This window comes from Pristiophorus japonicus, chromosome 27 (genome assembly GCF_044704955.1).
Source record: "Pristiophorus japonicus isolate sPriJap1 chromosome 27, sPriJap1.hap1, whole genome shotgun sequence".
In the NCBI taxonomy this organism is placed as follows: Eukaryota; Metazoa; Chordata; class Chondrichthyes; family Pristiophoridae; genus Pristiophorus; species Pristiophorus japonicus.
In genome coordinates, this window is record NC_092003.1 from 16160964 (window position 1) to 16186457 (window position 25494).

General features: G+C 44.5%; 1 protein-coding gene across 6 annotated transcripts in view; it reads left to right on the forward strand.

Moving 5' to 3' along the window:
* LOC139239496 (nuclear RNA export factor 1-like) overlaps nt 1-25494 on the forward strand; it is a 92822-nt gene that overhangs the window by 4196 nt on the left and 63132 nt on the right. For 5 of the 6 annotated variants that reach the window (XM_070868284.1, XM_070868287.1, XM_070868285.1 and 2 more), the window contains exons 2-3: nt 4998-5096; nt 23856-24051. In XM_070868284.1, the coding sequence (XP_070724385.1) occupies nt 4998-5096; nt 23856-24051 (295 nt within the window). The remainder of the gene's footprint in view (nt 1-4997; nt 5097-23855; nt 24052-25494) is intronic. The other variant, XM_070868286.1, reaches the window with a different exon arrangement.

A 25494-nucleotide genomic window follows, 5' to 3' on the forward strand; every position in this document is an offset into this window, starting at 1 on the left:
GGCTGATCTGATCATGGACTCAGCTCCACTTCCCTGCCCGCTCCCCATAACCCTTTACACCCTTATCGCTCAAAAATCTGTATCTACACCAAACATTTAATTTGTCTCCTTTTTCTTTCAGCCTCTGTTTGAACTTTATATCTACACATTTTGTTCTTTCTAATGCACCATAACATGAAAATGTTGAAGCTTCCTGATAACTCCCAGATAAATAATTTATATAAGCTACAGAGAGCAGGAAGGTCCAATGTTTGATCCCTGGTCTGTGATGTTAGCCAACCTTGGTTGGGGATGCAGTGGAGGTTCGATGAGTGGCCTCCGTTTCTGTGGACCAGGAAAGGGACAGTCAAGGTTCCCAATCCTGATCACTGTCTGATGACCTCTGATTCAAAGTGCAGTGTGTGGAGCTGGGTGTGACTCTGGCTATTTGACTACAAGATGCATCAATCAGCCCTCACTGTCCAGCTCTCATGTGTTAAATGGCAGCGCACCAGAGGGTTGACAAATAGCGGGTTAACGTGTGCCATCTAGGTGCCAGGTTCTTGTACCATCTCCTTGTAACCTGCACTGGCATCGCTGTCGCTGATTGGTATTCTATTAACGGCTTGAGGTGTCACCTTTTGACTAGAAGCTTGACCACACCAGATATATAAACATCTTGGCTACAAAAGGAGGGCAAAGGCTGGATACATAAGCAGCAATCTCTTGACCCTCTTCACCCGAAAACCCTCTCTGTCATCTGTAAAGCTTGAGTGATGGACTTTGCCCCACTCACGCGGACGGGTGCAACTTCAACAACACTCAAGAAGCTTGACACTATCCGGGACCTGGCAGTTCACTGAATTGGCAGCACTGTCGCTGGACTGTACGTTTCCTCCACGTCGTGGCTGCACGATGTACTGCCAGAGTTTTCCCGGCTTATTTCAGCTGCATCTCCCAGTCTGGAACTGCTACCACTGAGAATGACCAGAGCATGAGAATACCATCATCTGAGTTTGATGCCACCCTGACTTACACAGACATTGACATCCGTTGGTTATCATTGGCTCAGAATCCTGTTCCAGCACCGTCGCCACTAGGGCTAGCAGTTTGCGGGGAAGGATTACCAGTCGGGATGACCAATAAAGCATTCTTAGCAATGTTGTCCATAGCCCAAGAAGAAATTTAAAAAAAAAAATATGAAAACATTGATGAGGTTTAAAACATAAGTCGTTCTTCAGTATATGGGCTACAAAAATAAGATATTGGTAAATGATATGAAATGCAACGATTACCTCCTGCTGCAGCACACAAAGCCTTTATTGCAAGGGGGATAGAGTATAAAAGCAGGGAAAGCCCTGCTACAGTTATACAGGGAATTGGTGAGGCCACACCTGGAATACTGCATACAGCTTTGGTTTTCATATTTAAGAAAGGATATACTTGCATTGGAGGCAGTTGAGAAGATTCACTAGGTTGATTTCCGGAGATGGAATTCAGAAGAATGAGAAGTGATCTTATCAAAATGTATAAAGTTATGAGGGGGCTTGACAAAGTGGATGCAGAGAGGATGTTTCCACTGATGGGGGAGACTCGAACTCGGGGACATAGTCTTAGAATAAAGGGCTGCCCATTTAAAACTGAGATGAGGAGGAATTTCTTATAAATCTGTGGAATTTGCTGCCTCAGAGCTGTGGAAGCTGGGACATTGAATAAATTTAAGACCGAGATAGACAGTTTCTTAACCGATAAGGAGTTATGGGGTGCGGGCAGGGAAGTGGACCTGAGTCCATGATTGGATCAGCCATGATTGTATTAAATGGCGGAGCAGGCTTGAGGGGCCGTATAACCTACTCCTCCTATTTCTTATATTCTTATGTAAAACCAGTTGAGGGGTAGAAGTTACATGATCCCCAGTTAAAGCTCAAACCATTGTTCATCTTTGAGCCTGCATAGTGAAATGTAGCCTAAATATATGAGGACATGCGGTGCATCCCTACCATTAAAGGAATAGCCCTTTCGTGCTCAAGATGTTGTGATGTTGGACTTGAAGCAGTGTTGGATTTGTGACGGATCTGCATAGCATGGTACTAATCCAGTACTTGTAAATGAGGCCATTGAAGGAATATTCCAGGAAAGACAGGCAAAAATCAAATTCTTTTCAAAGAAATGTGTTAACATAGAAACATAGGTGCAGGAGTAGGCCATTCGGCCCTTCAATGAGTTCATGGCTGAACATGCAACTTCAGTACCCCATTCCTGCTTTCTCACCATACCCCTTGATCCCCTTAGTAGTAAGGACTACATCTAACTCCTTTTTGAATATATTTAGTGAATTGGCCTCAACAACTTTCTGTGGTAGAGAATTCCACAGGTTCACCACTCTCTGGGTGAAGAAGTTTCTCCTCATCTCGGTCCTAAATGGCTTACCCCTTATCCTTAGACTGTGACCCCTGGTCCTGGACTTCCCCAACATTGGGAACATTCTTCCTGCATCTAACCTGTCTAAACCCGATAGAATTTTAAACGTTACTATGAAATCCCCCCTCATTCTTCTGAATCCAGTGAATACAAGCCCAGTTGATCCAGTCTTTCTTGATATGTCAGTCCCGCCATCCCGGGAATCAGTCTGGTGAACCTTCGCTGCACTCCCTCAATAGCAAGAATGTCCTTCCTCAAGTTAGGAGAGCAAAATTGTACACAATACTCCAGGTGTGGCCTCACCAAGGCCCTGTACAACTGTAGCAACACCTCCCTGCCCCTGTGCTCAAATCCCCTTGCTATGAAGGCCAACATGCCATTTGCTTTCTTAACGAGTTCAACACAGACCAGAGATGAAATCTTGAGAGCCGCCCTGTCTGTACGGCTATTTCACGCTGTATTCCATGTTCTGAATTACAGACTTTTGAAATGAAGAAAGGTAAATGGAAGTTTCCTTTTGTAGAGCCCAAGCAAGATATCAATGAGTTTAGAAAATGTCCGTCAGGAGGTTGCAGGCAGAATCTAGTGGTTGCAGTTGATTGGAGCAGAATTGATCTCTTCCCAGATGTGGTTTTGTGTGTTTTAACAATAACTCTACGCTGAAAAAGCCCTGCACGTTTCAGATCACGCTAAAATTACACAGCGGATCTGTCAACATCTGTAAAGAGAAAAGGCAGGTTAATGTTTGAAGTGTGGCTTTCTCCATCACAACTGTCGGTTTCTGTTTGCCTTGTGTGCGTACACCCCCCTACTTACCCAAGCCCAGAGAGCTTGGATGTGAGTTGTCAGGGCCCAGTCTTGGGGACAGGCATCCTCAAATCGTTATATTGCTATTGATGGAGTTCAACTCGTCTGCCAGCACACAGCACTGGGTTAGCTTCTTGTCCAGCCAGCGTGCTCCTACCCATTCAAGTTATTTGGCATCCTATCTAATACAGGGAGGATGAACAATTCTTCTGTAATTCACCATTCAAGGCATGTCAGTATACTTGTGTTTCTACGTTGCAACACATTATCCTGCAAAGCTCTCACTGACGATGTCAAAGTATTATATTTTGTTTTACTTTGTGCTACATTTATTAAGCTGCTGGCCATGCAGTGTGCTCTGTAACTGATGCCCTATAATTTGTGTTTGGTTTGGTCTGGTCCTGGCTGATTCAGTGTTCTTTACAAAGGGTTCCATGTGCAGTAGAAGGTTGCGATATGCTGGCACCAATCTAAGAACAATAGAGGGGAAAAATCTCGTCCAAGCAGGAAGGATACTGTGCGTGGGAAGATTATTTTTTTTTAAATATTGTGTTGGATAATCTGTGGTCTGCAGTTTGCTGGTGATGTTTAGCTGCGAATCTAGCCTGTCCCACTTAAGGCTACTTCTGTGAGGACGGACATTTTCACAGCAATCGTCAACGGCAGCTGCTTGTTGTTCACCTGCAAGCTCAGAGAAATAAAAGCAGGAAAGGGCTGGTCAGCTGTGATTTGTTGGTATTTTGTACAAAGTTCGATGGGTACATTAGCTGCACAATGTAGAGATTAAATATTCCAGCAACCTTCAAATTCAACCGAGCATGGTGGTGGTAAACATTACCAGGCAGCAACATTCGCCCCTCCTCAACGTGCTCTCGATAGTTTTAATTTTTACATTCTCCACAGATGTTTATGTTCTAAGCAGGATTTTCTACACCTGATAGAACAAATAGAGAAAATTGAAGATTACTTTTGTAGCAGCTCCGGAAGATCTTTCTGCTCTTAATTTATACAATATAAATATTATGACGATGTCTCCTCCAGCTGGGTGACAAAAATTGAGGGGAAGTTGTTCCATTACCCAGTCCTACAGCGTGAGCACATTTACTGAAAGAATACCAAAGTCACTTTGGTTTGCAAAATCAGAATTGTTTTGCAATTTATAAATTGGCTTTTATTTCCACAAATGGCCACTTAGTAAAAATGAGTAGATTTGAATTTTGATCCATACAGAGTGAGTCTTATCAGTATCTTTTTTTTTTGTATTTTTTAAATAAGTTTTTATCTTGCCCCAATTTTTAAAAACCCGTAATGTTTCTGCATGTGGAAATTGTTGCATTATAAGTTGGATTCTGTCTTGTCAGAGTCGATCTTAAGTTGGTTTCACTGTAATGTGCATCCACAGCAGTGCCTCCAAAAAGAGGAATGTAGCCACTGCAGCAGGGTGGTTCTTTGGGTTATTAACATGGTGTCATTCAATCATTGGCAGTCCCTCAGAATCGAGGAAGATTTGCTTCCACTCTTAACATGAGTTCTTAGGTGGCTGTACAGTCCAATACGAGAACCACAGTCTCTCACAGGTGGGACAGCGTTGAGGGACTGCAAAGTCAACGGCGGTTATTTCTATACGCGTAGCTCAACTTCGCATCAGATTGCATGTTTTAAAATCTGCTCATGGGCAGTAGGCAGGAAATCTGCATTAGAGCCTTCCTTTTTATAGTAGGTAGGCCCCATTCAAGCCTGAGCCAAACCTGAACTACTTGACACTAAATTGCTTCCCTGACTCTGTTCAGCCCCCCAGGGCTCAGGGATCGTGCATAATGGATTCCAGGGGGAAGAAAGAAAGCAAGGAAGACGGAATTGGAGACAGAGAAAAAGAGACACATACGGAGGTAAGAGAGAGAGAAAAGCAGATGGGAGAAAGGCAGAAAATCACATGAAAAGAGGTTAGGAGGGGTTGTAAACAATGTTGATTACATAGCTTGCCACCTCCATGACGTTCATCCTCTAATGGATTGATTGTTCATTCATCCCTTGGGGCTTGAACTATGGGGCTGAAAACAATCTACTCTGGTTAGAATGAGTGGTGTGTGTGGCCGTGCCTTTTGTTGCCTGGGCCCCAAGCTCTGGAACTCCCTGCCTAAACCTCTCTACCTCTCTACCTCTCTTTCCTCCTCCAAGATGCTCCTTCAAACCTACCTCTTTGATCCAAGCTTTAGGTCACCTGTCCTAATTTCTCCTTGTGCGGCTCGGTGTCGAATTTGTCCCTGGGACGTTTCACTACGTTAAAGGCGCTATATAAATACAAGTTGTGTCTACTGTTTGAGAGCTGAAATGCAAAATAGCATTTTGTCCTCTAACTCCAAACTTCACTGTATCTTGACTCTGCTATTCTGTTGTGTCTTCTCCTTCAAAGTCTGTTGAAGTCTATTAGAACTCTATCCACCAAACTGATTCTTTTTTTGTCTACATTATATTTTGTTGACAAATTTCCTCGAGTCACTTTTTCTGATCAAGAAAACTCGTTTGATTTTTTTTTTAGGGGGTCTCCTTACCTAAGGAAAGACATCCTTGCCATTGAGGGAGTGCTTCCTGGGAAGAGGGGAAGCTGGGTCACAGAATAAATTTAAGACAGATTTAAGATTTAAGTCATAACGGGGAACAAAGAAATGGCGGACCAATTGAACAAGTACTTTGGTTCAGTATTCACGAAGGAGGACACGAACAACCTTCCGGTTATAAAAGGGGTCGGGGGGTCTAGTAAGGAGGAGGAACTGAGGGAAATCCTTATTAGCCGGGAAATTGTGTTGGGGAAATTGATGGGATTGAAGGCCGATAAATCCCCAGGGCCTGATGGACTGCATCCCAGAGTACTTAAGGAGGTGGCCTTGGGAATAGTGGATGCGTTGACAGTCATTTTCCAACATTCCATTGACTCTGGATCAGTTCCTATGGAGTGGAGGGTAGCCAATGTAACCCCACTTTTTAAAAAAGGAGGGAGAGAGAAAACAGGGAATTATAGACCGGTCAGCCTGACATCGGTAGTGGGTAAAATGATGGAATCAATTATTAAGGATGTCATAGCAGTGCATTTGGAAAGAGGTGACATGATAGGTCCAAGTCAGCATGGATTTGTGAAAGGGAAATCATGCTTGACAAATCTTCTGGAATTTTTTGAGGATGTTTCCAGTAGAGTGGATAAGGGAGAACCAGTTGATGTGGTATATTTGGACTTTCAGAAGGCGTTCGACAAGGTCCCACACAAGAGATTGATGTGCAAAGTTAGAGCACATGGGATTGGGGGTAGTGTACTGACATGGATTGAGAACTGGTTGTCAGACAGGAAGCAAAGAGTAGGAGTAAATGGGTACTTTTCAGAATGGCAGGCAGTGACTAGTGGGGTACCGCAAGGTTCTGTGCTGGGGCCCCAGCTGTTTACACTGTACATTAATGATTTAGATGAGGGGATTAAATGTAGTATCTCCAAATTTGCGGATGACACTAAGTTGGGTGGCAGTGTGAGCTGCGAGGAGGATGCTGTGAGGCTGCAGAGCGACTTGGATAGGTTAGGTGAGTGGGCAAATGCATGGCAGATGAAGTATAATGTGGATAAATGTGAGGTTATCCACTTTGGTGGTAAAAACAGAGAGACAGACTATTATCTGAATGGTGACAGATTAGGAAAAGGGGAGGTGCAAAGAGACCTGGGTGTCATGGTACATCAGTCATTGAAGGTTGGCATGCAGGTGCAGCAGGCGGTTAAGAAAGCAAATGGCATGTTGGCCTTCATAGCAAGGGGATTTGAGTACAGAGGCAGGGAGGTGTTGCTACAGTTGTACAGGGCATTGGTGAGGCCACACCTGGAGTATTGTGTACAGTTTTGGTCTCCTAACCTGAGGAAGGACATTCTTGCTATTGAGGGAGTGCAGCGAAGGTTCACCAGACTGATTCCCGGGATGGAGGGACTGACCTATCAAGAAAGACTGGATCAACTGGGCTTGTATTCACTGGAGTTCAGAAGAATGAGAGGGGACCTCATAGAAACATATAAAATTCTGACGGGGTTAGACAGGTTAGATGCAGGAAGAATGTTCCCAATGTTGGGGAAGTCCAGAACCAGGGGTCACAGTCTAAGGATAAGGGGTAAGCCATTTAGGACCGAGATGCGGAGGAACTTCTTCACCCAGAGAGTGGTGAACCTGTGGAATTCTCTACCACAGAAAGTTGTTGAGGCCAATTCACTAAATATATTCAAAAAGGAGTTAGATGAGGTCCTTACTGCTAGGGGGATCAAGGGGTATGGCGAGAAAGCAGGAATGGGGTACTGAAGTTGAATGTTCAGCCATGAACTCATTGAATGGCGGTGCAGGCTAGAAGGGCCGAATGGCCTACTCCTGCACCTATTTTCTATGTTTCTATGTCTAAGACCGATAAGGGGTTATGGGGAGTGGGCAGGGAAGTGGACCTGAGTCCATGATCGGATCACCCATGATCGTATTAAATGGTGGAGCAGGCTTGAGGGGCTGAATGGCCTACTCCTGTTCCTATTTCTTATGTCCTATGAGCATAGATTGAAGAGACTAGGCCTATATTCCCTAGAGTTTAGAAGAATGAGAGGTGATCTCATTGAAACATATAAAATTCTTGAGGGGCTCGACAGGGTAGATGCAGGGAGGATGTTTCCCCTGGGCTGGGGAGTCTAGACCAGGGGGGTCACAGTCTCAGAATAAGGGTCAGCCATTTAGGACTGAGATGAGAAATTTCTTCACTCAAAGGCTTATGAATCTTTGGAATTCTCTATCTCAAAGGGCTGTGGAGGCTTAGTCATATATTCAAGACCGAGAGTATCCAAAATCTATTGATAAGAGAATCAAGGGATATGGGGATCGGGCGGGAAGATGGAGTTGAGGTTGAAGATCAGCCATATTTTAATGAATGGTGGAGCAGGCTCGAATGACCTATTTCTTATGTTCTTGTGTAACCTTTACAGTGTGTGACAGAATTTGGTGTTCCAGTGTGATTAAAACCTTCAATTACCACAGAATCTTCCATATTGTCTCATTCAGGCTAAAGCATTTGGGCTCTGTCCTCCATTCTTGCTATCATTTCCTCAGTTTGGAGAACCGAATGCAGTTTTATTGATGAGCAGTGTTGTTGGCTGTCTTCTCTTCCTGCCCTGTCAGCAACCGTTTCTGGTACTTCAATTCTGTGAATCCTCCTTTCCTACGTTCGTCAGTCCAGTGGTACATTTGCTAGCTCATAACAACGTAAGAAATAGGAGCAGGAGTCGGCCATTCGGCCTCGAGCCTGCTCCGCCATTCAATAAGATCATAGCTGATCTGATCATGGACTTGGCTCCATTTCCCTGCCCGCTCCCCATAACCCTTGACTCCCTTATCGCTCAAAAATCTGTCTATCTTCACCTTAAATATATTCAGTGTCCCAGCCTCCACAGCTCTCTGGGGCAGAGAATTCCACAGATTTACAACCCTCTGAGCGAAGAAATTCCTCCTTATCTCAGTTTTAAATGGGCGGCCCCTTATTCTGTCCCCTAGTTTTAGTTTCCCCTATGAGTGAAAATATTCTCTCTGCATCCACCTTGTAGAGCCCCCTCATTATCTTATCTATTTCGATAAGATCACCTCTCATTCTTCTGAACTCTAATGAGTAGAGGCCCAAACTACTCAACCTATCCTCATAAGTCGACCCCCTCATCTCCAGAATCAACCAAGTGAGCCGCCTTTGAACTGCCTCCAATGCAAGTATATCCTTCCTTAAATACGGAGACCAAAACTGTACGCAGTACTCCAGGTGTGGCCTCACCAATACCCTGTACAGTTGTAGCAGGACTTCTCTGCTTTTATGCTCCATCCCCCTTGCAATAAAGGCCATCGTTTCATTTGCCTTCCTGATCACTTGCTGTACCTGCATACTAACTTTTTGTGTTTCATGCACAAGGATCCCCAGGTCCCTCTGTACTGCAGCACTTTGCATTTTTTTCTCTATTTCAATTATAATTTGCTTTTCATGGAAAAGGAAAATAAGCTTTTTGGTTAACTTTTCTCCAAACCCTTGATCTGCAAGGATGCGATTGAAAGGCATGAAGAGCCCTCCTCTGAGTCTATCTTCTGATAAATGTTTTTATCTGTAGCTCAGATCTATTCTACCATTACGACCAAGATCATTTTTTTTATTCCTGCCGAGTCTGTTGGATCCTGGGCTGCAATAAGATCTCTGGACCCAAAGGTACTCTTTGTACTTTAGGTATGCACCTCTGAACCTATTCCCTGTTTCTCTTACACCCAGTCTACCTTTTTTTCTTGGATATTAGCTCATGTTTATCCATTCCCATGAAGTGTAATTCCTATTAGCTCTTGTCCTATTGCCTGCTGATCTATATTTTCTCACGTTGTTGAAGCTTTATTGCATGGTTCACTCGGTTGATTCTTGAGATGAAGGGGTTGTCTTACTAGGAAAGGTTGAACAGGTTGGGCCTGTACTCATTGGAGTTTAGAAGAATGAGCAGGGATCATATTGAAATGTATAAGATAATGAGAGGGTTCAACAAGGTGGATGCAGCGAAGATATTTCCACTCATGGGGGAAACTAAAACTAGGATCATAGTTTCAGAATAAGGTGCTGCCCATTTTAAACTGAGATGAGGAGGAATTTCTTCTCTGAGGGTTGTAAATCTGTGGAATTCTCTGCCGTGGAGGCTGGGTCATTGAATATATTTAAGGTGGAGATAGACAGATTTTTGAGCGATACAGGAGTGAAGGGTTATGGGGAGCGGGCGGGGAAGTGGAGCTGAGTCCATGATCAGATCAGCCATGATCTTATTGAATGGCGAAGCAGGCTTGAGGGGCCGAATGGCCGACTCCTGCTCCTATTTCTTATGTTGTTATCCATTACCTTCAAAGTTGTAGCCTAATCCATGATCACCAGTATTCCCAGTCCACTGGCAGTCTTGTCTGCTGTTATGCACCTCTGGGGCTTTTACCACTTGTCACTCGCACGAACCCCTCAAATGTTTGATGTAATCTGACACTATTCTTTCTAAATGTAACCATCTTATTGGTCACGCTCTCCCACTTCTAGCCTCCATTCTCCCTTACTCTTGCTACCTTTTTTTATCTCTGTTTTATATACATACACAGATGCAATGTCCCGAATCCGGGACTCCAAAAACCAGACATTTCGGCAAGGAGCGGAAGATTGGCGGGCAGCGAGGTCTGAAATCCGGCAAAACCCAAAATCCGGCACGGATTCGGTCCTGAGGATTCTGGATTTCAGACTACTGATTTTCTTGTCTGAAATCCGGAAAAAACCCAAAATCGGCATGGACTCGGTCCTAAGGATTCCGGATTTCAGATGTGTGTGTGTGTGTGTGTGTGTGTGTGTGTGTGTGTGTGTGTGTGTATATATATGTATTCCGGGTGTGTGTATATGTATTCCTCTGAATTTCATCTTTTGTTGCTCTCAAGCTGCAAAGTACCATTGTACACGACCTTTCTGAATACTTGCATTACGTCTCATTGCACTGTTTCCCAACTCTTATTCCAGCATTTAAATCTCGATGTTCCTCAGTCTTTCCTTCAATGATTTTAAAAACTCAAGCTTGGCATCACTTAATCACCTACTGGTGAATGTTCTCCCTTGGTGGTAAGGACATAAGAAATAGGAGCAGGAGCAAGGGTACGTTACTGGACCAGTAATCCAGAGGCCTGGACTACTAATCCGGAGACCTGGATTCAAATCCCACCACGGCAGCTGGGGAATTTAAATTCAATGAATTAAATAAATCTTGAATAAAAAGCCAGTATCATTAATGGCGACCATGAAACTACAGGGTGTCGCAAAAAACCCATCTGGTTCACGAATGCCCTTTTAGGGAAGGAAATCTGCCGTCCTTACCCGGTCTGGCTCCAGACCCTCAGCAATATGGTTGCCAAAAAACAAAAACCTATTGAGTCTTGAATGTACTCAACAACTGAGCATCCACAGCCCTCTGGGATAGAGAATTCCAAAGGTTCACAACCCTCTGATTGGTGTCTTCCGTGCCGCATATATTTGAAGCTAAAGAAAGACTTGCATTTATATAGTGCCTTTCACTAGCACCGGACGTCTCGAAGCCCTTTACAGCCAATGAAGTACTTTTTGGAGTGTGGTCACTGTTGTAATGTGGGAAACGCAGCAGCCAATTTGCGCACGGCAAGCTCCCACACACAGCAATGTGATCATGACCAGATCATCTGTTTTTGTTATGTTGGTTGAGGGATAAATATTGGTCCCAGGACACCGGGGAGAACTCCCCTCCACTTCCAAATAGTGCCATGGGATCTTTTACATCCACCTGAGAGGGCAGACGGGGCCTCGGTTTAACTGCACCTCCGACAGTGCAGCAGTCCCTCAGCGTTTGATTGTTCTAGCAAAGTGTTGGCACGGACACAATGGACTGAATGGCGTGCTTCTGTGCTGCAAACCTTTATGATTAACCTCAACAATGAAAATTCTGGGAGCTGCGATTCAACAGTTGCTGATCTATCATCATCATAGGAGGTCCCTCATATCGAGGATGACTTGCTTCCATGCCAAAAAGGGAGCCGAGAGTTAAATACACTCTTGTTACCTTGGCAACAAACAGAATTCTGGGCTTCCACCAGTGGCTCAATCGATAGAGGCAATGTGTCGCTTGGCCATGCACAGCAAAAGCTCCTTGGTTGAATTACCACTGTACAATCATAGAATGGTTACAGCACAGAAGCAGGCCATTTGGCCCTTTGAACCCATGCCGGCTCTCTGCACGAGCACTTGAGCTAGTTTAAAAGCCATATTGGTGTTAAACTGAGGGCTAGTATATTGGTTAAAATACGTTTGTCCAAAATGTGCACTATCTTCAAAGCAACTGTTTCTTTTCATAAACTTCTCCCTTGTACCGTACTAGTGATTTTTCATAATAATGGAAAGCAGGTATCAATAGATGATATTTGCCGCTCCCCCGAGAATAAAACCGTTTTGTCCAATTTAAAAGAATGTTCGCGACTAGCTTTGCTTGATTAAATTTATCCCAATGTTTGCCCTTTTTCCACTGGCACTCAAACACTACTTGGCAAAACCTGATCCACCCACAACACCCACGCAGTCAGGATTTGGCCAACTGAGAACTGATTATAACAGCATACTTGACTGCTTATGAAGCCTCCTACCTGCACATTAACCTAAACCTCTTATCAGAGTATCCTGTTTACAGGATCACCCGACTTGCAAACAGGATATTATAATAGAGCTTAAGTGGACATCTTCAAAGTTGCATATTTGTGAATAACCAAAAAGCATTTTAATTAAATGAGTCCCAAATACAAAATCATTTTGCTGCACTAACTAATTTGTCCGAGACCTGTTTAATTTTCTAAATCAGCTGTAGTTTTCTCAAAGCTGGTTGGAACATAAAATTGATAGCGGAGAACAATATTCTGGTAGCGTGTTGTGCCATGGCTTGCATTAACGACTTCACTTAAATGTTGTTTTTGACGATAAGAAAATTCCAGCAGCATTTTCCAATTGCAAATTGAAGGGTGCATTACTTACTGTGACATTTTGTTCAATTCAGTCGCCCTATTGCCGTTATATTGGTACTTTCTAAACTTATGGAAGCCAGTTAACGCACAAATTAACCCATACCTTAAAAGCTCTGGCCAAATTCACAATCAGCAGGATGGTTTTTGGCATGCCTTTCCATAGAAACATAGAAAATAGGTGCAGGAGTAGGCCATTCGGCCCTTCGAGCCTGCACCACCATTCAATGAGTTCATGGCTGAACATGCAACTTCAGTACCCCATTCCTGCTTTCTCGCCATACCCCTTGATCCCCCTAGTAATAAGAACTATATCTAACTCCTTTTTGAATATATTTAGTGAATTGGCCTCAACAACTTCCTGTGGTAGAGAATTCCACAGGTTCACCACTCTCTGGGTAAAGAAGTTTCTCCTCATCTCGGTCCTAAATGGCTTACCCCTTATCCTCAGACTGTGACCCCTGGTTCTGGACTTCCCTAACATTGGGAACATTCTTCCTGCATCCAACCTGTCTAAACCCGTCAGAATTTTAAACGTTTCTATGAGATCCCCCCTCATTCTTCTGAACTCCAGTGAATACAAGCCCAGTTGATCCAGTCTTTCTTGATATGTCAATCCCACCATCCCGGGAATCAGTCTGGTGAACCTTCGCTGCACTCTCTCAATAGCAAGAATGTCCTTCCTCAAGTTAGGAGAGCAAAACTGTACACAATACTCCAGGTGTGGCCTCACCAAGGCCCTGTACAACTGCAGTAACACCTCCCTGCCCCTGTACTCAAATCCCCTTGCTATGAAGGCCAACATGCCATTTGCTTTCTTAACTGCCTGCTGTACCTGCATGCCAACCTTCAATGACTGTTGTACCATGACACCCAGGTCTCGTTGCACCTCCCCTTTTCCTAATCTGTCACCATTCAGATAATAGTCTGTGTCTCTGTTTTTGCCACCAAAGTGGATAACCTCACATTTATCCACATTATACTTCATCTGCCATGCATTTGCCCACTCACCTAACCTATCCAAGTCACTCTGCAGCCTCATAGCATCCTCCTCGCAGCTCACACTGCCACCCAATTTAGTGGAGATACTACATTGAATCCCCTCGTCTAAATCATTAATGTACAATGTAAACAGCTGGGGCCCCAGCACAGGACCTTGCGGCACCCCACTAGTCACTGCCTGCCATTCTGAAAAGTACCCATTTACTCCTACTCTTTGCTTCCTGTCTGCCAACCAATTCTCAATCCACGTCAGCACACTACCCCCAATCCCATGTGCATTAACTTTGCACATTAATCTTTTGTGTGGGACCTTGTCGAAGGCCTTCTGAAAGTCCAAATACACCACATCAACTGGTTCTCCCTTGTCCACTCTACTGGAAACATCCTCAAAAATTCCAGAAGATTTGTCAAGCATGATTTCCCTTTCACAAATCCATGCTGACTTGGACCTATTATGTCACCTCTTTCCAAATGCGCTGCTATGACATCCTTAATAATTGATTTCATCATTTTACCCACTACCGATGTCAGGTTGATCGGTCTATAATTCCCTGTTTTCTCTCTCCCTCACTTTTTTAAAAAAGTGGAATTACATTGGCTACCCTCCACTCCATAGGAATTGATCCAGAGTCTATGGAATGTTGGAAAATGACTGTCAATGCATCTGCTATTTCCAAGGCCACCTCCATAAGTATTCTGGGATGCTGTCCATCAGGCCTTCAATCCCATCAATTTCCCCAACACAATTTCCCGACTAATAAAGATTTCCCTCAGTTTCTTCTTCTTGCTAGACCCTCTGACCCCTTTTATATCTGGAAGGTTGTTTGTGTCCTCCTTAGTGAATACCGAACCAAAGTACTTGTTCAATTGGTCTGCCATTTCTTTGTTCCCCGTTATGACTTCCCCTGATTCTGACTGCAGGGGAACTACGTTTGTCTTTACTAACCTTTTTCTCTTTACATATCTATAGAAGCTTTTGCGGTCCGTCACAATGTTCCCTGCAAGCTTCCTCTCGTACACTATTTTCCCTGCCCTAATCAAACCCTTTGTCCTCCTCTGCTGAGTTCTAAATTTCTCCCAGTCCCCGGGTTCGCTGCTATTTCTGGCCAATTTGTATGCCACTTCCTTGGCTTTAATACTATCCCTGATTTCCTTTGATAGCCACGGTTGAGCCACCTTCCCTTTTTTATTTTTATGCCAGACAGGGATGTACAATTGTTGCAGTTCATCCATGCGGCCTCTAAATGTCTGCCACTGCCCATCCACTGTCAACCCCTTAAGTATCATTCGCCAATCTATCCTAGCCAATTCACGCCTCGTACTTTCAAAATTGCCCTTCTTTAAGTTCTGGACCATGGTCTCTGAATTAACTGTTTCATTCTCCATCCTAATGTAGAATTCCACCATATTATGGTCACTCTTCCCCAAGGGGCCTTGCACAAACAGATTGCTAATTAATCCTCTCTCATTAGACAACACCCAGTCTAAGATGGCCTCCCCCTAGTTGGCTCCTCGACCTATTGGTCTAGAAAACCATCCCTTATGCACTCCAGGAAATCCTCCTCCACCGTATTGCTTCCAGTTTGGTTAGCCCAATCTATATGCATATTAAAGTCACCCATGATAACTGCTGCACCTTTATTGCATGCACCCCTAATTTCCTATTTGATGCCCTCCCCAACATCACTACTACTATTTGGAGGTCTGTACACAACTCCCACCAACGTTTTTTGCCCTTTGGTGTTCTGCAGCTCTACCCATATAGATTCCACATCATCCAAGCTAATGTCCTTCCTAACTATTACATTAATCTCCTCTTTAACCAGCAATGCTACCCCCACCTCCTTTTCCTTTTTATTCTATCCTTCCTGAATGTTGAATACCCTTGGATGTTGAGTTCCCAGCCCTGATCATCCTGGAGCCACGACTATGTAATCCCAATCACATCATATCTGTTAACATCTATTTGCACAGTTAATTCATCCACCTTATTACGGATACACCTTGCATTAAGACACAAAGCCTTCAGACTTGTTTTTTTTAAACACCCTTTGTCCTTTTAGAATTATGATGTAGTGTGGCCCTTTTTGTTCCTTGCCTTTGATTACTCGGCCTTCCACTATTGCTTTTTACTTTTCTACCATCTGTTTCTGACTCCATATTACTTCGCCCTGTCTCACTGCATAGGTTCCCATCCCCCTGTCATATTAGTTTAAACACTCCCGAACTGCATTAGCAAATGTTACCCCCAGGACATCAGTTCCAGTCCTCCCCAAGTGCAAACTGTCCCTTTTGTACAGATCCAACTTGCCCCAGAACTGATTTCAATGTCCCAGGAATTTGAATCCCTCCCTCTTGTACCACTGCTCAAGCCACGTATTTATTCTAACTATCCTGCTCCCTCGACTCTGATTAGCACGTGGCACTGGAAGTAATCCAGAGATTACTACCTTTTGAGGTCCTACTTTTTAATTTAACTCCTAGCTCCCTAAATTCAGCTTGTAGGACCTCTTCCCGTTTCTTACCTATATCGTTGGTACTTACATGTACCACGACCATTGGCTGTTCACCCGACAACAACAACTTGTATTTATATAGCATTTTTAATGTAGTGAAACATCCCACGGTGCTTCACAGGAGTATTATGAGATAAAAAGTTTGACATCAAGAAATCGGGGCTGGTGTCCTGGGGCCAATATTTATCTCTCAATCAACATAACAGATTATCTGCTCATTATCACATTGCTGTTTGTGGAACCTTGCTGTGCGCAAATTGGCTGCTGTGTTTCCCACATTACACCAGTGACCACACTCCAAAAGTACTGCATTGACTAAAGCGCTTTCAGACGTCCGGTGGTCGTGAAAGGTGCTATATAAATGTAAGTCTTTATAGCACATTTAACATTGTGGAAAGTCCCAAGGTGCTTCACGGGAGTATTATGAGACACAAAAATTGACATCGAGTCACACATGGAGAAATTAGGGCAGGGGCTTGGTCAAAGAGGTAGGTTTTAAGGAGTGTCTTGAAGGAAGAAAGAGAGGTAGAGAGATGGACAGGTTTAGGGAGGGAATTCCAGAGCTTGGGGCCCAGGCAGCTGAAGGCGCGGCCACCGATGGTTGAGCGATTAGAATCAGGGATGCTCAAGAGGGCAGAATTGGAGGAGTGCAGACATCTCCTGGGGTGGGGGGGATGGGTGGAGAGTGGAGGAGATTACAGAGATGGGGGGTGGAGGAGATTAGAGATCTGGAGGGTGGAGGAGAATTCAGAGATATGGGGGGGGGTGGGGGGAGGGTGGAAGAGATTAGAGATAGGGAGGGGCGAGGGCCATGAGGAATTTGAAAACCAGGATGAGAATTTTGAAATCGAGGCATTTCTTAACCAGGAGCCAATGTAGGTCAGCGAGCACAGGGGGTGATGGGTGAGCGGGACTCGGTGCGAGTTAGGACACGGGGTCAGCGAGCACAGGGGGTGATGGGTGAGCGGGACTCGGTGCGAGTTAGGACATGGGGTCAGCGAGCACAGGGGGTGATGGGTGAGCGGGACTCGGTGCAAGTTAGGACACGGGGTCAGCGAGCACAGGGGGTGATGGGTGAGCGGGACTTGGTGCGGGATGGGACATGGGCAGCCAAGTTTTGGATCACTTCTAGTTTACGTAGGATGATCACTGCTGATCATGTCTGCTTATCTGAACCAAAGTAGCAGTAGAACCACTACACTCGGTGAGGAAAAACAGCACTGCTCCTGATTGCTGTAATCTCTGCTGGAAAGCCACATTTGTGGTTGTTGGATGAGATCAGCACTGGGCAGCAACTTACAGTTATACAGCGCCTTTAATGTAATAAAACGTCCCAAGGTGCTTCAAGAGCGATTTATCAAATAAAATTTGACACCAAGCCAGATAAGGAGATATTGGTACAGATGACCAAAAGCTACGTCACAAGGTAGGATTTAAGCTGCGTTTTAAAGGCGGAGAGAAAGCTTCTCGAGGCAGAGTGGTTAAGGAGGGTATTCCAGAGCTTGGGGCCCAGGCAGCTGAAGGCACGGCCGCCGATGGTGGAGCGATGGAAATCGGGGAAGTGCAAGAGGGCAGAATTGGAGGAGCGCAGACATCTCGTTTGGTGGGGGGGGGGTTGTAGGGCTGGAGGAGGTTACAGAGATCGGGAGGGGTGATGAAGAATAGCCACTTGGGGAACAAACGGTACCTTAGCAAGACAGGAGGGAGAAGAAAACTGGCTAGAATTTATTTTTTAGAAAGCTCAAGTTCTAATCAAACCAAGGCTCTCAACTTCGCATAACCTGGTTTCTAACCAGCAGAGAAGCACTGAGATATTTTGCCAGCTGGGCTTTAAACAAAACGCTAAGCAGGCAAGGTAAAATGCTACTGCCTTCAACCTGACCACCTCCATACAGACCAGTAATTCTGTTTTCTACTTGCTGGACATTCCCTAGCTTGAAGGAATAACATTGTTGTAACTGCCACTTAATATACCTGGATGTGTGGTATAATGGAGCAAGTTCAAATTCTACAACATCTGGGCCCTATTATGAGAAGCCAGAGTCTTTTGCTCCAGTTTTGTCTATTGCTGCCCCTTCCTTGGAGGTGGGAAGTCCTGCTGGAGCGCTGTTCAGCACTGGAAAACTGTCGACACGGTCCAGCAAACCGTTCTTCCTCCCTGAGTTCAGGCATTGAGTGTTAACGGGCTATTCAGCTTGAGGGGACATCAGGCAAACATACTCTCCCTCCTTGCCTAGTGCTCACAAACATATCCTTCCAACGTAGTCAAATTTGTCCTGCAACACTGCTGTGAAGCACCTTGGGATGTTTTACTACATTAAAGGCACAATATAAATAAAAATTGTTGTTGTACTCCATTGGCTAAGAATAAGGATCTCTTGCAGTTCTGATCCCTTTCTCCATGAAGTAGATGATTAACTAGGGCATTGAAGCTGGTAAAGGTTTTTCATCTAGTTTAACCAGACTGCAATGCCTGCCTACATGGCCCAGTTCTGTTTCTATCCTGGTACATCTCTCTCTTTTCTTCCCCATCACCGTCACCATCCTATAAATTGCCTTTGGGTAATGTTGGCACCAGACGGGAGGAACCAGTGCACCCAGAATCTTTTAGTAAAGAAAGGACAAACTTGAATTTGTATAGCTCCTTTCATGTCCTCCGGAGTTCCCAAAGCACTTCACAGCTGGTGAAGTACTTTTAAAGTGTAGTCACTGTTGGAGTGTAGGGAACTGCAACAGCCACTTTGCACACAACAGATAGTCTGTCAGTGAGTTTGGTTCAGGGATAAGTATTGGTCAGAACACCAGGAGAAGTCCTGCTCATCGTATAGTATTATGGGATCTTTTATGCCAACCTGATGAAAGTGGACAGGGCCATGGTTTAACGTGTACCCCGAAAGGTGGCGCGTCCAACAGTGCAGCACTCCCTCAGTCCTGCACCAAAGTGCCAGCCCAGATTATGTGTTCTGATCTCTGGAGTAGGTCCTGAACCCACAACCTTGTGGCTCAGAGGGTAGAGTGCTACAACTGAACCATGGCTGGTGCTTGTCCCCATCTTAAAAACGACAAAAAGTCCAGTGCTCTGAATAAAGCTAATCTTGCTGGTGTGCATATGTAAAGAATGAAGGAATATGGTGAGTGTCAGCCGTGATTCAGTTGGTAGCACTCCCGAGTCGGAAGGTTGTAGGTTCAAGTCCTACTCCAGTTCCTGAGCGCACAAAAATTAGGCTGACACTCCAGTGCAGTACAGAGGGAGTGCCGGAGGGGCAGTACAGAGGGAGCGCCGCACTGCTGGAGGGGCCGTTTTTTGAATGAGACATGTTAAACCGAGGCCCCGCCTGCGCTCTCAAGTGGACGTAAAAGATCCCATGGCACTATTTTGAAGAAGAGCAGTGGGGTTTATCCCTGGTGTCCTGGGGCCAATATTTATCCCTCAATCAGCTTCCCAAAAACACATGATCTGGTCATTATCTCATTGCTCTTTGTGGGAGCTTGCTGTGCGCAAATTAGCTGCTGCATTTTCAACATTACAACAGTGACCAGTTGAAGAACAATGGTGTACATTTATGGAGATATTTCACAACTCTCAAGAAAAATATATTCCAGTGAGGAGGAAAGGGTGTAAGAGAAAAGATAGCCATTCATGGCTAACTAAAGAAATAAAGGATGGTATCCAATTAAAAACAAGGGCATACAAAGTGGCCAAAACTAGTGGGAGAACAGAAGATTGGGAAGCTTTTAAAAGCCAGCAAAGAACGACTTTAAAAAAAAAATGATTAAGAAAGGGAAGATAGACTATGAAAGTAAACTAGCGCAAAATATAAAAACAGATTGCAAGAGTTTCTCTAGGTATATAAAAAGGAAAAGAGTGGCTAAAGTAAATGTTGGTCCCTTGGAGGACAAGACTGGGGAATTAGTAATGGGGAACATGGAGGTGGCAGAAACTCTGAACAAATATTTTGCATCAGTCTTTACGGTAGAGGACACTAACAATATTCCAACAGTGGGTAGTCGAGGGGCTTTCGGGAGGGGAGGAACTTAACACAAGCACAATCACTCAGGAGGTGGTACTCCGCAAGATGATGAGACTAAAGGCAGATAAATCCCCTGGACCTGATGGCTTGCATCCTTGGGTCTTAAGAGAAGTAGTGGCAGGGATTGTGGATGCATTGGTTGTAATTTACCAAAATTCCCTGGATTCTGGGAAGATCCCAGCAGATTGGAAAACTGCAAATGTAACGCCCCTAATTAAAAAAGGAGGCAGACAAAAAGCAGGAAACTGTAGACCAGTTAGCCTAACATCCGTGGTTGGGAAAATGTTGGAGTCCATTATTAAAGAAGCAGTAGCAGGACATTTGGAAAAGCAAAATTCGGTCAGGCAGAGTCAGCATGGACTTATTTGACAAATTTGCTGGAGTTCTTTGAGGATGTAACGAACAGGGTGGATAAAGGGGAACCAGTGGATGTGGTGTATTTGAACTTCCAGAAGGCATTTGACAAGATGCCACATAAAAGGTTACTGCACAAGATAAAAGCTCACTGGGTTGGGGGTAATATATTAGCATGGATAGAGGATTGGGTAATATATTAGCATGGATAGAGGATTGGCTAACTAACAGAGAGTCGGGATAAATGTTTCATTCTCTGGTTGGCAACCAGTAACTAATGGGGTGCCGCAGGGATCAGTGCTGGGACCCCAACTATTTACAATCTATATTAACGACTTGGAAGAAGGGACTGAGTGTAACGTAGCCAAGTTTGCTGATGATACAAAGATGGGAGGAAAAGCAATGAGTGAGGAGGACACAAAAAATCTGCAAAAGGACATAGACAGGCTAAGTGAGTGGGCAAAAATTTGGCAGATGGAGTATAATGTTGGAAAGTGTGAGGTCATGCACTTTGGCAGAAAAAAATCAAAGAGCAAGTTGTTATTTTAAATGGAGAAAGATTGCAAAGTGCTGCAGTACAGCGGGACCTGGGGGTACTTGTGCATGTAACACACAGTTAGTATGCAGGTACAGCAAGTGATCAGGAAGGCCAATGGTATCTTGGCCTTTATTGCAAAGGGGATGGAGTATAAAAGCAGGGAAGTCTTGCTACAGTTATACAGGGTATTGGTAAGGCCACACCTGGAGTACTGCGTGCAGTTTTGGTTTCCATATTTACGAAAGGATATACTTTAGAGGCAGTTCAGAGAAGGTTCACTCGGTTGATCCCGGGGATGAGGGGGTTGACTTATGAGGAAAGGTTGAGTAGGTTGGGCCTATACACATTGGAGTTCGGAAGCAATGAGAGGTGATCTTATCGAAACGTATAAGTTTACGAGGGGGCTTGACAAGGTGGATGCAGAGAGGATGTTCCCACTGATGGGGGAGACTAGAACGAGGAGGCAGGATCTTAGAATAAGGGGCCGCCCATTTAAAACTGAGATGAGGAGGAATTTCTTCTCTGAGGGTTGTAAATCTGTGGAATTCTCTGCCTCAGAGAGCTGTGGAAGCTGGGATATTGAATAAATTTAAGACAGAAATAGACAGCGATAAGGGGTTATGAGGAGCGGGCGGGGAAGTGGAGCCAAGTCCATGATCGAATCGGCCATGATCGTATTGAATGGCAGAGCAGGCTCGAGGGGCCTTATGGCCGACTCTTGCTCCTATTTCTTATGTTTTTATGACTACACTACAGCCAATGGCGGACTTTTTGAAAAGTATTTTGGGATGTCCTGAGGTCTTGAAAGGCGCTATAGAAATGCAAGTCTGTCTTCGTGTAATTAGGGATTGACTCTAGTATGTGTATATACTGTATATATTTTGTAAAATGTTACAAACCTTTCAAAGCCATCTATTCACTTCAATCAGCTCCATAATTGTTCAAGCAAAATTTTTACCCTGTTTAATTTTCTTTATTGTGACCGGTTTGTAGAGGTCTGAATTGGTCATTCCCCCAAATGTAAAATATTGTCCCCAAATTTTTCTCTTGAAATTTCCCCACACAAAATCTTTATTTGACTGAATGGTCTGGAGAGCTCCCTGTGTAACTAGTTTTATATTGTGCTATTTCCCCCCAGCTCTTTCCAGCCACGAGTCTTAAATCCCACACAGTTTATTTTTGGGATGCAGTCATCAGATTCGGGTGTTAATGTTGCTGGCACCAGCACATGTCTTGGCACAATTTAAAACCAGTTTATGACTAGCTGTTGGAATGCATAAGAGCTCCTGGGCGTGACTGGCCTCGGCTGGGCACTAAAGCAGCACTGGAATCACAAAACTGGCTGTGCACAAACTTATGTCTCCCATCCCCTGGTGCAACATGTTGACTAATCGGTGTGTTAAATAACCACCTCCATCCCTGAAGGTAGCAGGCCAGGTAGATAAGGTGGTTAAGAAGGCACAAGGAATACTTGCCTTTATTAGCCGAAGCATAGAATACAAGAGCAGGGGGGGTTATGCTTGATCTGTATAAAACACTGGTTAGGTCGCAGCTGGAGTACTGCGTGCAGTTCTGGTCACCACATTACAGGAAAGATGCGATTGCACTGGGTACAGCGATTTATGAGGATGTTACCTGGACTGGAGAATTTTAGCTATGAGGAAAGATTGGATAGGCTGGGGTTGTTTTCTTTGGAACAGAGGTGGCTAAGGGGAGACCTGAGGAGAGGTGCAGCAAATTATGAGGGGCTGAGATAGAATGGATAGGACGGACCTATTTCCTTTAGCAGAGGGGTCAATAACCAGGCATAGATTTAAAGTAATTGCTATGAAGTTTAGAGGCAACATGAGGGGAAATTTCTTCACCCAGAGGGCGGTGGGGGTCTGGAACTCACTGCCTGAAAGGGTGGTAGAGGCAGAAACCCTCACCACATTTAACTAGTACTTAAATGTGCACTTGTAACCTACAGGGCTACGGACCGAGAGCTGGAAAGTGGGATTAGGCTGGGTAGCTTTTGGTCGGCCGGCGCGGACATGACTGGTCGAAATGGCCTCCTTCCATGTTGTAAATTTCTCTGATTCTATTCTATGCTGTCACTGTATTTATCACTTATCTATTATACTTCACTGCTGTCACTGGACCTGTTAAACTAATATATGTCAGCCCAGAGACAGGCTCTTTAATGTCGAGGTAATCACAGCCAAGCTTGTTCCTGTCCCCCGCCTAATGTCGGCACAAAATGCATTTTCCAGCAGCCATTGACTTCCGATCTGCCTGATTTTCCCCTCAACTGAGCGAGAGAGTTACAGATGCCAGTTGTGATCCGCTATTCAGTATGGATTAGGAACCAGGCCTATGTCTGTATGGCCTTTATTCAGTGGGCCCATCAGGGTAGTGGCAACACACAGTTTTTAATCAATTCTACTTGAGGGTGTTGAAGTGTGGGCTTTTCTTTTTCTAGCATTTTAGGAGCAATTCTACTAAACAAAAAAATGGTTGCTCCTAAAGTGGCTCAACGAGAGGACTTTCTTCCTAGCTAGCACAACCTAAACTTCCTGTGACTAATCTTTTATGGTCCTCTAGTCCAATTATTACCTAAAATGTTTAACGGGTGAATGTGTTTTTTTTTCTTCAGAACACGATGACCGAACTGGCGGTGGTTTTCCCGTTCGGAAAAAGAAAGGGCGGGGTCCGTTCCGGGGGAAGATGTACAGCGAGGGAAATCACAAGTCAAGGAATCGAGGCGGCGGAGGGTCGAATCCACGCACGAGGTTCGAGGATGATGATGGCGACGTAGCTATGAATGATCACGATTTGCCGAGACCACGATTGTAAGTAGCAACCTGCAGAGTGTTCACGCAGTGAATGGTCCAAGGGGCAAAAAGAATCCTCTTCAGCTTAGTATTAACACGGGTAACATTTAATTCTGCAGAATTTCACTGGTCTTGGTTTTTTGTCCACATGTGAGCTGTGGTTTATCTGTGGTGATTTGTCTTTGTACTAGGATTGAACATAAGAACATAAGAAATAGGAGCAGGAGTAGGCCATACGGCCTCTTGAGCCTGCTCCACCATTTAATACGATCGTGGCTGATCCAATCATGGACTCGGGTCCACTTCCCTGCCCACTCCCCATAACCCCTCAATCCCTTATCGCTCAAGAAACTGTCTGTCTATTTCTGTCTTAAATTTATTCAATGTCCCAGGTTCCACAGCTCTCCAAGGCAGCAAATTCCACAGATTTACAACCCTCTGAGAAGAAATTCCTCCTCATCTCTGTTTTAAATGGGCGGCCCCTTATTCTAAGATCTTGCCCTCTAGTTCTAGTCTCTCCCATCAGTGGAAACATCCTCTCTGCATCCACCTTGTCAAGCCCCCTCAATCTTATACGTTTCGAGAAGATCACCTCTCATTCTTCTGAATTCCAATGAATAGAGGCCCAACCTACTCAACCTTTCCTCATAAGTCAATCCCCTCATCCCCAGAATCAACCGAGTGAACCTTCTCTGAACTGCCTCCAAAGCAAGTATATCCTTTCGTAAATATTGGAAACCAAAACTGTACGCAGTATTCCAGGTGTGACCTCACCAATACCCTGCATAACTGTAGCAAGACTTCCCTGCTTTTATACTCCATCCCCTTTGCAATAAAGGTCAAGATGCCATTGGCCTTCCTGATACTTGCTGGACCTGCATACTATCCTTTTGCTTTGAGGATCATGTGTTGTGATGAGCAGACATTCTTCCACTTCTGGTACCGTAATGAAATGAAATCGAAGCTAAAATTCCAATCCAGCCAAAATCTGTCTCCCGATAAAATAATGATGTTCCATTCCTTTCTTGCCCCCTCTGTATTTCATTTTCTGTCTCTTGCTCTCCTGTCGGAAAAAGAAAGACTTGGATTTATATAGCGTCTTTCACGACCACCAGACGTCTCAAAGCGCTTTACAATGAAGAACTTTAGGAGTGTAGTCACTGTTGTAATGTGGGAAACATGGCAGCCAATTTGAGCACAGCAAAAATAAATCTAGGCTGACGCTCCAGTGCAGTGCTGAGGGAGCGCCGCACTGTCTGAGGTGCTGTATTTTGGATGAGACGTTAAGCCGAGGCCCCGTCTGCCCCCTTAGGTAAATGGGATGTAAATGATCCCATGGCACTATTTTGAAGAAAATCAGGGATTTCTCCCTGGTGTCCTGGGGCCAATATTTATCCCTCAATCAACATAACAAAAAAAATCAGATGATCTGGGTCATTATCACATTGCTGTTTGTGGGAG